Here is a 12,578-nt window from a genome sequence, read left to right on the forward strand (position 1 = left end):
GTTCACACACTACTATTGGCCAGGCGTCCATGCTTACATGTACAGGTCCTATCCCCTGACCAATCCCCTAACCCTAACCTTAACCACTCGAGGTGAAATGCCTAACCCCAACCAATCGAGCTGCTTCGTAGGGCGGGTCTTGGCGTGGCCATAGTGGGATTCGTAATTTTGCGATCGGGCAGGTCGTAAAACGGTATTATCCTCTGCGCATGCGTGAATATCTTGCGCATGCGCAGAACGGATTGTGCAGGTGGAACCATAGACAGTGGAACGGTACGGGTACTGACATGACCATGGATGTATTAAGAGAACTGACACAGACCGGTGTTTAGGACCTCGAGACAGACTTCAACAGCAGGAAACGGACACAAAGAAAGAGCGGAACTACAGCGTCAGCGTAGCAACATACCCGGACAGTTTATACCGGCGCACTCAAGTAGCCTCCATGACAGGTAGCTAGCTAACAGATGACAGCATCCAAGGTAAACAGATTTTCCTTTCTCTTAATGTTCGTTATAACACCCAGTTGTAGTGACTTCGAGTTTTCTGGTCATGGACGGCCGTCTTTAAGGTTCAACCGCCACCTAGACCGCCACGACAGAGTGCTCTCTGAAGCAGGTCTTACATATTACACATGAGGCGAAACTAACTTTATTGTTAAAACATATATTTTTCAGAAACTAAAAGAAAATACATTTGGAAACGCTTTTGATAGTTATTTTTGCTGAAATTAGTGTACCCATTTAACAAAAGAGGTGTACAGCAATCCAATATTCTAAGAAGTGTAGCTAGCTAACGTTAACGGTATTTGAAAAACGGTACAATGGTGGATTAAAAAAAAAAAAAAAAAAAAACTGGCAGCCGAACAACTGTAACGCTAGCTAAGTCTTTTGAACGTTATTAATTAATACATTATTATATGACTTTTTACTTGGTGGAGGCTGAAGAGAGCATTTGGAAATTATGAACTGAATTAAAAACGACACACTTAAAATGTGTAGGTAATTGAAGTGAGCATTAATTGTGCAAACAGTCCATTTATTTGTATTAGTGCAAGTCAAGAAAGTTGGCAGGCCTACATACAGAACACATGGTGTGTATTTCAACGTCAATGAAGAGCAGACAGACAACATGCACCAACAACAGCAAACTCATTCAGTGTCTGTGTAGTTGACATGTAGATTGCATAACGAAAGATAGGTGTGTGTGTGTGTGTGTGTGTGTGTGTGTGTGTGTGTGTGTGTGTGTGTGTGTGTGTCAGCAACTCTGCAGGCAGGTCCCAAGCAATTGGGGTCTGGTGGGCTGGAGGATTATTTTTTTTAATTTTTCCTGCCAGTCCAGTTTTTCTCCTCGATCCTTACCTTGTGTTTGTTTGCATGTGTGTTTCTCCCTACCTACCATTTCCTTGGTAACAATAGTATGTGGACAATTATTAGACCTGCTTTTTGGCCACCCTCAGACTCTGAGGAAGGTGCAGGTCCAGAACTGTTATTTTTTTTTTTACAGGCCCTGTATACATGTTAACATGCAGCTACTGAAATAGGTTCACCGATTTGGTGTGGAGGAACTTGACTGGCCTGCACAGGAGCCCTGACCCCCTCAACCACATCCAACTCAGTCAGCTCAGTGTTTCCTTCCAACAGTTGAGAAGTAAAACTAACAGTCTGCCAATCTCTTTTCTAGTTGATGTTGGCCTCTCTGTCCACGATGATGTCACATGGCTTTAAGAGCAGTAAGCAGGACTACACCTTTGGACCATGGACAGTTACTGCTGCCAGAAACCACATCATGAAATCCAAAGACATTGAACGGTGAGATGTTCCTCTAACAGTAGTTAGCAGATATGTGTAACTGTCTTCTGCCTTTTACTTGTTAATCTCTGTTGGGCCCTCCAGTGGGTTCAGCTTTTACTCACGTTAGGCATCCCAGGTATGTTCAACACAGCAGATCATTCTTTTTTGATTCCATTCTAAGTGTGTATAAAATGATTAGCCAACAAAAGGTAACACAAAAACGTGACACTGTTTCTTTGAGTACTGCATGGGCCCAGTTTTGCAACCTGTACCCTCCTAAACCTGCAGAGCTCAGTACTGGTCTTGTGGGTTGATGTTGAGAGAGAGAGAGAGAGAGAGAGAGAGAGAGAGAGAGAGAGAGAGAGAGAGAGAGAGAGCTTTATTGTCAATGTGCTCAGAGAACAATCTGAATTTGTTCAGCAGCTCTTCCGCAGTGTGCATAAAAAATATATGAATAAATAGAACAAAGTTAAGTAAACGGAACAGACAAAAGCAACTAGAAAACAAATATGAATAAAAAATATATATATATATATATATATATATATATATATATATATATATATATATATATATATATATATATACATACATACATACATACATACATACATACATACATACATACATACATACAAGGTATCTTAAAAAGTAAGAAAACATACAATTGCACACAAACCAAAAGCACCACTGAAGCACAAAGAGCCCTGGGCCGCTGCGTGTGACCATGCCCCCATCTTTAATGAAGGCTGCTGGACAAACACTTCAACGGGCACAAGTTGATAGACTTCAACTACCAATACTGGAACAGACCCGTTCCCCACAGTTATCTCTCAGTCAAGTGGGACTTCAAAAAACATAGCCTGCATACAAACTAGACAGACAACGACATACAGCATACATACAGTCCTAAAAGCCAGAATACAGCATTCAATTAAAGTTCAACGGTAAGCTTATTACAATCAATCAATCAATCAATTTTAGAAAAACATGTAACATACATAATTGATTTAAAATAAAGTCAACTGCAATGACCAGGGCAAAGTTTTACATACACACACACACACACACACACTAAAAATTACAAAGGTCAAGACATTGGGTTCACATTAGATTGCATTTAAAGTGGATTTCACATGTTGCAGAGAAGAAACAAATAGTAGTACAGTAATTACTGAGCAAACTGGCCACAAAGAATCTGTTACCACATGTAAATGAGCAGCAAACATATATTTGTGCTTGTACAACATGAACATTTCAGCAAAACAACTCTAAACTAAATTTTAAAAAGTCTGCTGAAAAACAGACGCTCTGCTTCTGAAAAGCTCCCAGTGGACATTGAAACCGCGATGGAGCCGGAGCGCAGCCGTCTCCTGAAGCCATTTTTTGTTTTGTTTTTTATAATTCAAGTGTTTATTGTTTTTCCGTGTGAGAACCACACCACGTTTAACACCATGTAACAGCACTAAACAAACACTATACAGCAATCTGGGCAACACAAATTCACTATTAAAACACATAAATAAAACAGCTAAATAATCAATAAAATAGGAAAAAAATAAGCCTTTGTGCGCGGTCACCGAAGGCTTGTATCATGTGGATGCACCGACAGTGTTGTTTTCATTACTTAGAATTCCTCATGGGGCAGACAGAAACTACGCACTTTAGCTTTAAAGGTTGAAAAGTGTTAGCCAGCTGTTTGCCTTTTCCAGGTTAGCGGAGGAGATGAATATGCCCTCCCTTCCAGAGATGATGTTTGGTGACAACATCCTGCGCATCCAACACACAGACGGCTACGGCATCGAATTCAACGCCATCGACGCCCTTAAGAGAGTCAACAACATGGAGGACGCTGTCAAGGTGGCCTGTGCTCAGGAATGGCAGGAGAGCAGGCAAGACTAACCACCCAGCGGGGGGGATCCTTTTTGTTAACTTTTGATATGTCAAGCTGTCATGGGTTTCAGACCAGGAAAACATTTAAAATGTGTCATCTGGCCACCACATGACATCACAGATATTCATGTCAGAGCAACTACTGGAGTTCTGTGTTGGAAAACAATGTGAAAGGTCTATAAAGCCGTTGATTCCCAGACACAAAGCGTGTCCCCTGCGTAGTTAACATGAATCTCTGTGATCTCCTTCCAGAGCGGACTCTGAACATTCCAAGGAGGTGGTGAGACCTTATGACTGGACATACACTACAGACTACAAAGGCACTCTTATAGGAGAAAGTATGCAGCTGCAGGTGGGTCATAGCCATTCATTCAACCTTCATTTATACTCGAGAAATCATTGAGGGGCGGCCCTCTTTTTATAAAGACATCGTGTCAAATTACAAAGTGACCCCATTATAAAAAAAAAAAAAATACACTAAAACTTTCTGAATTAGAAAAATGATTTTATAAATAAATTAGGGTAATAGGCATTCGTCAGGGTGCCAATAGGTGTAAGAGGGCGAAAGGCGGAGGTATGTCCCTCTTTGGCTAATGCTGCCGCCATTCGAGCGACTCGCTCGTATGTATTCTGAATGATTCTGAATGTCAGATTCTACGCTTACGAGAATACTTTGATTAGTTGGTGGAAGTAATTACACATGAATGAGCACATATTTGTGAAAGAACAAAGGGGTTTTTGCTAAGAATCAACTCAAAAAATTACACAATGGAGCTTTAAGAAAGTTCTGTAATTTGCACCAATACAACATTTACCGTGCTACATTTTGGCTTTTAAGCAGAGATTGGAACCAAAAGCAATCTCTGGGCACAAAAGTGTTTTTAGCTCCAGTAGAAGAACTAATCTCTGTTTTAAACTAATGGGGCCAAACCAAAATATCCCATCAACATTCTGGTATACTGGGCATAAACAGGAGGCAGCGTGTGTACTCCGCCCGCTGCTGGCAGTTGCCACGGTAACGTCAGTAGCTTAGTCTCAGAGAACGAAACGTCAAATCAGGCGGCGAAACGTTTGCGTCCGTGTCGGTGTTGCCAAAGGTCTCAGTTAGCGGCCAACACAACCCCGCAGATTCCAAACCCAAAGAGCATCAGAAGGGTTTTCAAAGGTCTCTGGTTTAGGGGCTCGGAAACGCCAGAGCAGGGGGAATGAGTAACCTGACTCCGCCAGATGGATTGCTTCGCATTTGCTCGGCATATCCATCTGGGAACTTACCACTGGAGAAGTTTTGGTAAGGGGTGGAAATACTGGTTAGCTGATTGGATGAACCATCTGTCTATTACTTATGTTGGTGATAGATGGGCCAAATCAACCAATCAGATCCACGAAGCGTATGAAAATGCAACCACAAGCCCGCTGCTGCAGGCAAAGCATAGCTTGTTAGCTCCTGCAAGCAAGCAACAAGTTGGTAAAGGATATTTGCCGTTTGTGTAACAAGAATTTAGGAATAAAAGGCACCATTTCAGATTCCCGGACCATATTCCAAAAGAATTATCCAAGAGGAAAAAAGCATTAGTGAGCGGCTAACAGAATTAGGGCTACCGCTGTCTTAAAATACTGGTTAGCTGATTGGATAAACTTCTGTCTATCACCACCTAACCCGCCTCAAAACCAACGCTGATTGGCCCGGTCGTCCAAATTTTCTCTACCTCAAGACTGATCTGCGAGTGGAAAACTGGAGCTTGCGAGATCAGGACGGTCTCACGAGGCTAGGGAATGAGAGGGGGACACGTAGCAAAAGATCTTTGTTTTTAAACCAAAATGTAGCGATGTAAATATAGCCTGAAGTTAAAAGCAGTTTTTCCAAGTTCAGAGCGAGCTCGTGGAACATGACGCAAAAGCCAATCAGCAGAGCGAGTCTGCTAATGTCCTTCTGAGTGACAGAGACGTTCTGTAAGGGAGTGTGGTAGTTTTCCAACAAGATCCTTACAGATGTTCAGTAATGGAATGGAACACCGTGTATTTAACACATTTTTGTTATTTTTGCTATGTGTGTGTGATTTATGTGAGTGTTTTGATTTCCACCTGGGGTTGATGTGAAGGTGGTGAAGACAGCGGAGCGTATCGACATGGAGAAGCTCAAGGCTCGGGAACAGATCATGTTCTTCGACGAGGTGCTGCTGTTCGAGGACGAGCTGCACGACCACGGCGTCTCGATGATCAGCGCCAAAATTGTGAGTGCTGCGTTGATGTTAAACTTTTTTTTAACTACTGCCATCTAGGTGTCGTTTCTGCCCACCCCTTCTGACCAAGAACAGATCCAAATTCTCTTTAGTACCACAAGCCATAAAAGCCTTAAATCAGTCAAAATAAGCTAGATGTCCAGCTGGCCTTATCATACCCAAGGGTGTATAGTGTATTGTAGTGTGCGATGTATGTTCTTCATGTTATGTCTGTCGGTGTCTGATGTATGGACTATTTCTTTGTATCATATGTCTGATGTGCCGCAAACCCAACTGCCCCACGGGGACAATAAAGTTATCTACTACTACTATTGATCAAAACGCCGACCAGATTTAGTAACATTGGTTTCCCACGGTTTGTGAAAGCGGGGGGTTTAGGCGTCCGTCCTCAAGAAAATGTGACATTTTTCTATATATATATATATATATATATATATATATATATATATATATATATATATATATATATAAAAGCAATTTACCTATATATTTTGTGTCTCTTTTTGGGGTCTTTGTGGTTATTTGGCATCTCTTTGTAGCCAGTTTATGTCACTTTGTGGTAGTTTTGAGTCTTTTTTTTTTTTTTTTTTTTTTTTTTTTTTAAAAAAAGGTCATATAATTTTGGACCGTTATTATCACCATATCTGTGTCTGAAACTAGAGCAGATAATCATAAATAAATAACTCTCAAAAGGCTTCAAGACAAAACTGGCTAAAGAAGTCCGACTCCAATCATTAGATCTGAGAAAAGTCTTTAAGTTACATTCATTCGGCTTAGTTGCTGCCCAAAACCTTATAATGGTCAGGAAAACCCTGATTTAAGAGGAAGACTGAGCTTTGAATCTTTTTTTTTTTTTTTTGCATTTCTGTAATATACAGTTTCTTGATGCATGCGAACAGTTTGAAAGAAGAAATTGAGTGTAACCTGTTGCTGTGTGTCCTGTTGCTGATGCAGAGGGTGATGCCCACCAGTTTCTTCTTGTTGCTGCGTTTCTTCCTACGAGTGGACGGAGTGCTGATCAGAATAAATGACACACGACTGTATCACGAGGCAAGTTGGTTTCCTCCAGCGGGGACCAAGTACAGCGCATGGTGCAATTTAAATGTGGCCGCTGTTAGCCACACTGACTAATGGTAAAGGCTCTAACGAGTAATTGGTGCTGTTGCTGTTTTTGATTCCAGGCTGGGAAAAACTTCATGCTACGAGAGTTCAGCACGAGAGAGAGCCATATAGCAGAACTGAAGGTGAGCTGTGACCCATCATGCACTCACTAGGGCCGGGACGGTGGGCTTTTGTCCCGATTGGATTCTCCTCGCGCTACATGGGCGCCGATTTGGATTTGGATTGCGATTTCCGTTTATTGCGATCCTAGAAGTATTGCGGTTGGAAAGTATTGAGTATTGCAGTTTTCTTTTCCTTCTTTAACAAAAACAAAAGTTGAATAATACACTTCGAGAGACAATATGCTACGAGACATTTCTAAAAACTGATAGTTTTCTAAGAAGAATGCAGATCAAATGTCAGTCAGTCTGACATTTATTTCATTTGTAAAGAAGAACATAACATGGATTCTCTGTCTGTTTTGCTGGAAACAGATATGATGTAGTTGCTGTCAGTGGTACCGTATGAACAGAACATATTTAGGTGAATCATTGGTTAAAAAAATTAATAAATCATCGTCCTTCTCTCCCCCCCCACCCGTATGATGAAGTGGGTGACACTAGGCCAGTGTATTGTAAGCCTGGCGGCCCACCAAGCCTAAGTTGCCCCCCAACAGGCTTAAGCCACTGGGAATACTTTTTTTTTTAGGGCTGTCAAACGATTAATTGCTGAATTTCTATAGTTAATCGCGATTAATCGCATGTTTAATCACATGATTAAAATTCTTTTAAAAAAAACAGTTTTTAAGTACATATTAACAATGGAAAGCAATTCTTACCAGTGTATCTTGATTGGGAATCAAATGAATGCAAAGAAAGAAAACTTGATTTTAAGATTTGTATTTGTTTATTATTTATTTATTTATTTACTGTAAACAAAAGAAAAATGTGTGAATCTAGTCACACATTTGAATCTAGAGTCAATATTAGGGTTGGGTATTGTTTGGTTTGGATACCGGTGCTAAAGTGGTACTTTTAAAACGGTACCGGTGCCTGAATCGATACTTTTTAAGAATGTAAAAAAAAAAAGAAGGGTACTAAACAACAGTTGGCGACATTAAAGAACGGCTTGTTTATTGCTAAGGCCATATGGTCAAAATTAAATGATTTAATAATAATGTAATAACTATAACAATAACTTATTTCACTAGTAAATAGCTGTTGAACGACAAAAACAACCACCAGATGGGAAAAGGACATTTAACAATAACTTTGAATGTGTTACGAGGAAGTATGGCAAAGGGTCAAAATTGTAGCCTGTTAGGCACGACGAAAAGCAGAGTGAAGTGAAAATAAATGAATAAATGGCGGCATGCGATTAATGCGACTAAAAAAAGTGTTTTTAGCTCCTGTAGAAGAACTAATCTCCGTTTGGGTGTTTTAAACTAAAATGCCCAAACCTCATACCTCATCAACATTCTGATATACTGGGCATAAACAGGAGGCAACGTGTTTACTCTGCTTGCTGCTGGCAGAACTTTGCCACGGTAACCTTAGGAGCGTAGTCTCAGAGAAGGAGACGTCGTGGCCGATAAGGCCGGCTGAACACTGGCTGCGTGGCGTGAGCGTGTCCGTTTTTATTTTGGCTCCCATGTTAACAGGTTAGAGTTGCACACTGCCTGCGTGACACGCACGTCTTAAGGCCGGGACACACGTTCAGACTCAAATCTGTTCGGTGTGTCCCGTGCCGTCGTACTTCTGGGGGGCTGTTGGCGTTCATTTTGGCCAACCTGAAATGTTCGGTCGGCCTCAGGGCCGTCGGGACTCACCCGGAAATGACGAGCGGAATGAGGTGACTAGAGTCTCTCAAAATCTGATGAAAATCTTTTAAACTGACCTTTTGTTGATCTGAAACGAAGACAGATTCAGCAACTGCACGGCCTATTTCTTGCTTAAAATTTTTTCAGAAACACGTTTCAGTGAACTATTTTAGTACAATATGAGATCGTATTCTGAACGAGCCGCCATGACAGTCTGGCTTTGGATTTCCGGAGAAAAGAAACCCATGTGACGCGTTAATAATACAGAGTAGCGCCGCCTGCTGCTATGGAGACGTATTACGTTTCTCAAGTCGGTGTTGCCTCACTGTGTTCCGAGGCAGTTTTTTGGACCTCGGGGACCCGACTGATCATTCCGACTGGCTTTTCTGTCGACGGTCGGCCGTCTGGTTGGTGTGTCTTGGCTATCAGGCGCGGCTCGAGCCGCACCGAAAAAGCGTGCATGCTAGAAATAGGACCGACGCCTATTTTTCACGTGTTTCCAGGCAAAATAGAATAGGAAAAGCTGTTTTATGTTATTTTGACATGAATACATTTAATAAATGACATTTTGATGTTTGAAAGTCTCTAGGTTTTGACAAATGCAGATATAAATGTAATTTAAAGTAATAATAATAATAATAATAATAATAATAATTATCGATTTTCAAATATTGCACCTGTCAATACAGAACAAAATATTCTGTAGCCTATTTTGCCGTCAATACTGCCGACGTTGTCTTTGCTGTAATCAGATGAGTATATATTTATGTTTAACATGGTATTTCATTTTATCAATGGGAAACATCCATGTGTCCAGACAAGGCTAGCAGCAGCAGCGCCGCGTCCGACACCTTTCTGGTGTGTAAAGACAGGAAACGCCACGCAGCTGACACGCTACAGAAACTCCACGCTCACGCCATGCAGGCAGTGTGCAGCCGGCCTAAGACCCAGTCAGGCAGCGAAACGTTGGCGTCAGTGTCCGTGTTGCCAAAGGTCTCCGTTGAGACTGCAACGCAGCCCCGCAGATTCCAAACCAAAATGGGGTCAGAAGTGTTTCCAAATTTCCTCCGGTTCCTCCAGGGGCTCTGAAACGCCAGAGCAGTGTGAATGTGTGGTGCAAACTTAGCAAAAGATATATATATATATATATATATATATATATATATATATATATATATATATATATATATATTATTTTTTTATTTTTTTTAAACCAAAATGTAGCGATGTAAATGTAGCCTTAAACCTGTTCCTCTCTCCTTCAGAATGTTCCTGCTGCACTGTACACAGAACCCAATGACATCGCCCAGCACCTAACGCTGAAGCTGACGGAGTGTGAGAGGCTGGAGCTCCCTGGGATGCAGCCTGGGAGCGCTGTCAATGACGTCCTTCCGTGACCAGTATACTAAGAGGTCCACAGTGATGTGTTGCATGATGAAGAAAACGGGAATAGTAGTCCAGAAGCACATCCTTAATCTTACAGTATCATACCAACCATTGATCTCCCCTGAAGTATCTGTACAGGAATAGTTTTTATATGTGACCACTATGATGGTGTGTTCTTAAAACTCAAACGCAACCTGACTTTAGACAGTTTGTAATATCATAGAAACTTTAACCCCCGGTTAAATACTTCGGTCAAGCTTCCTGCTCTGTTCATATTTGAACTGATTTTGTTTTATGAGACTTTTTTTTTTCACTCTCAAAATTGATCGCCCTTTTGACATGAAAGACATATTAGTAGGTAGGATAGCTGCTTCCACGCTTGTAATATTAGTATGTCGCTAATGTGTTTGTAAAAAAGAAAAACCGCTACACAAAACAGCACTGTATTTTCTGAAGTCATCGAGAATTTCTGTAAATATGTCTACTGTATTTTCTACGGTGACTTACGGAAGGTGAAAAAGCTTGTTTTTCCATTTGTGAATATATCTTCAATATGGCCAAATAAATTCTGTTTGTGCAAATGTAGCTAACTGCCACCTGCTTGTGCTGAATTCTTGTTTTCGTTTCTTGTCAAAAAAAGGGTTGGTGAGAATCGTTTAAAGGTCCCGTGGCATGAAAATTTAACATTAATTTGCGTTCCCCCAGCCTGCCTATGGTCCCCCAGTAGCTAGAAATGGTGATAGGTGTAAACCGAGCCCTGGATATCCTGCTCTGCCTTTGAGAAAATGAAAGCTCAGATGGGCCGATCTGGAATCTTCCCTTTATGTCGTCATAAGGGGAAAGGTTACCTCCCCTTTTTCTGCTTTGCCTGCCCAGAGAATTTGGCCTGCCCATGAGGAATAGAGCTACAACCGTGGCCGCAAGCTGGTCCCCACCCTCCACCTTGCCCCCCCCTCTCTCCTCCTCAATAGCTAAAGACACAGAAATGGCACATCCTAAGGAAAGCTCATTGTGGGACTGGCTCTAGTGGCTGTAATTCTGCACCAAAGCTGAATTTTGGGAAAGAGACTTCAGCTACAGTATTAGGGGACCACTAAGGTCTATATAAAAGAGACTTCAGATACAGTATTAGGGGACCACTAAGGTCTATATAAAAGAGACTTCAGATACAGTATTAGGGGACCACTAAGGTCTATATAAAAGAGACTTCAGATACAGTATTAGGGGACCACTAAGGTCTATATAAAAGAGACTTCAGATACAGTATTAGGGGACCACTAAGGTCTATATAAAAGAGACTTCAGATACAGTATTAGGGGACCACTAAGGTCTATATAAAAGAGACTTCAGATACAGTATTAGGGGACCAGTGGTAATATAATAATTTATATTATATAAAAGCATCCAAAAAGCAGCATGTCATGGGACCTTTAAATGAATCCAACACTCAACACAAATCAAATTTCATCACCGATAAATGTTGATATGCAAATCAAACTGTGACCTTTGTTAAGTTTCATGACATCAGCAGTGACCATGGAGCACATTTGAAGTTTTGACGTTACAGTAGGAAATGGGACGCAAACGATAGGAAGTATCCTTTGAGTGAGAACCCTTGCTAATTACTAAATATATATATATATATATATTACTAAAATACGGAATTATTCATCGAACAAGATAATTCCCCTGAGAGTGGGTATAATCGCAAAGAAATAAAAGAACAATTTTAAAGGCACAATGAACCACACTGTTGCACTGGGTGACATGTTCCGTTATTATGAATACACAGTATTTTATTTTTTGACTCAATCCCACACACACACCGTCTCGCTGCACAAAATAGTTAGAACGAGAAACTCAGTAAATATGTTTTTGTGACGGTGCCATGCTATGCTGCTAGCTAGTAACCATTGACTTGAGCTGAGAGCCACAAAACAAAGAACAATGCCAACCCTATTGCTGCTAGATATTTCAAATTTTACAGAAAGAAAGTGCATGGGAACATTTGAATGAATGAAGAGGGAAAACGGAAACTTAAGTTTTTGGTAATTTCCTTGTCTGTTTGGGACTTCCTGGTGTCCCTCTAAAACACCCGGCCCCTCGCAAATTTTCATCCGGCCCGCATATCAATTTAGGTTCACAATAACGTTTGGCCCGCCTAGTTGTGCGCCAAACCGAAAAGACCGGAAACTGCAATCACGCAACACTTAAAGCAGAATTTGGCAGATTTACTGACTCCCAGAAGCAGAGTTTTCATATTCAGCCTGTGAAACAGGTTGCTGTGAGTCAGTATTTTGCTTGATTTGATGATTGATAAACTCTTTGATGGCTACGGAACTTACT

At 41.1% G+C, this 12,578-nt stretch overlaps 1 protein-coding gene across 3 annotated transcripts; it reads left to right on the top strand.

The window, feature by feature from the left end:
• The first annotated feature begins 201 nt into the window (after positions 1–201).
• Positions 202–10,828, top strand: tiprl (TIP41, TOR signaling pathway regulator-like (S. cerevisiae)). 3 transcript variants are annotated; one of them, XM_028595159.1, is made up of 8 exons: positions 202–452; positions 1,684–1,811; positions 3,506–3,685; positions 3,939–4,038; positions 5,786–5,917; positions 6,881–6,976; positions 7,108–7,170; positions 10,112–10,828. In XM_028595159.1, the coding sequence occupies exons 2-8, from the start codon at positions 1,687–1,689 to the stop codon at positions 10,241–10,243; spliced, it is 828 nt and encodes a 275-aa protein (XP_028450960.1). In that variant the 5' UTR covers positions 202–452; positions 1,684–1,686; the 3' UTR covers positions 10,244–10,828. The 3 variants fall into 3 exon arrangements, with proteins under 3 accessions (XP_028450960.1, XP_028450959.1, XP_028450961.1); XM_028595158.1 differs by having other exon boundaries at positions 203–482; XM_028595160.1 differs by lacking the exon at positions 202–452 and adding an exon at positions 505–618.
• Positions 10,829–12,578: the final 1,750 nt, after the last annotated feature.

The sequence above is a fragment of the Perca flavescens genome, chromosome 13, assembly GCF_004354835.1.
Source record: "Perca flavescens isolate YP-PL-M2 chromosome 13, PFLA_1.0, whole genome shotgun sequence".
In the NCBI taxonomy this organism is placed as follows: Eukaryota; Metazoa; Chordata; class Actinopteri; order Perciformes; family Percidae; genus Perca; species Perca flavescens.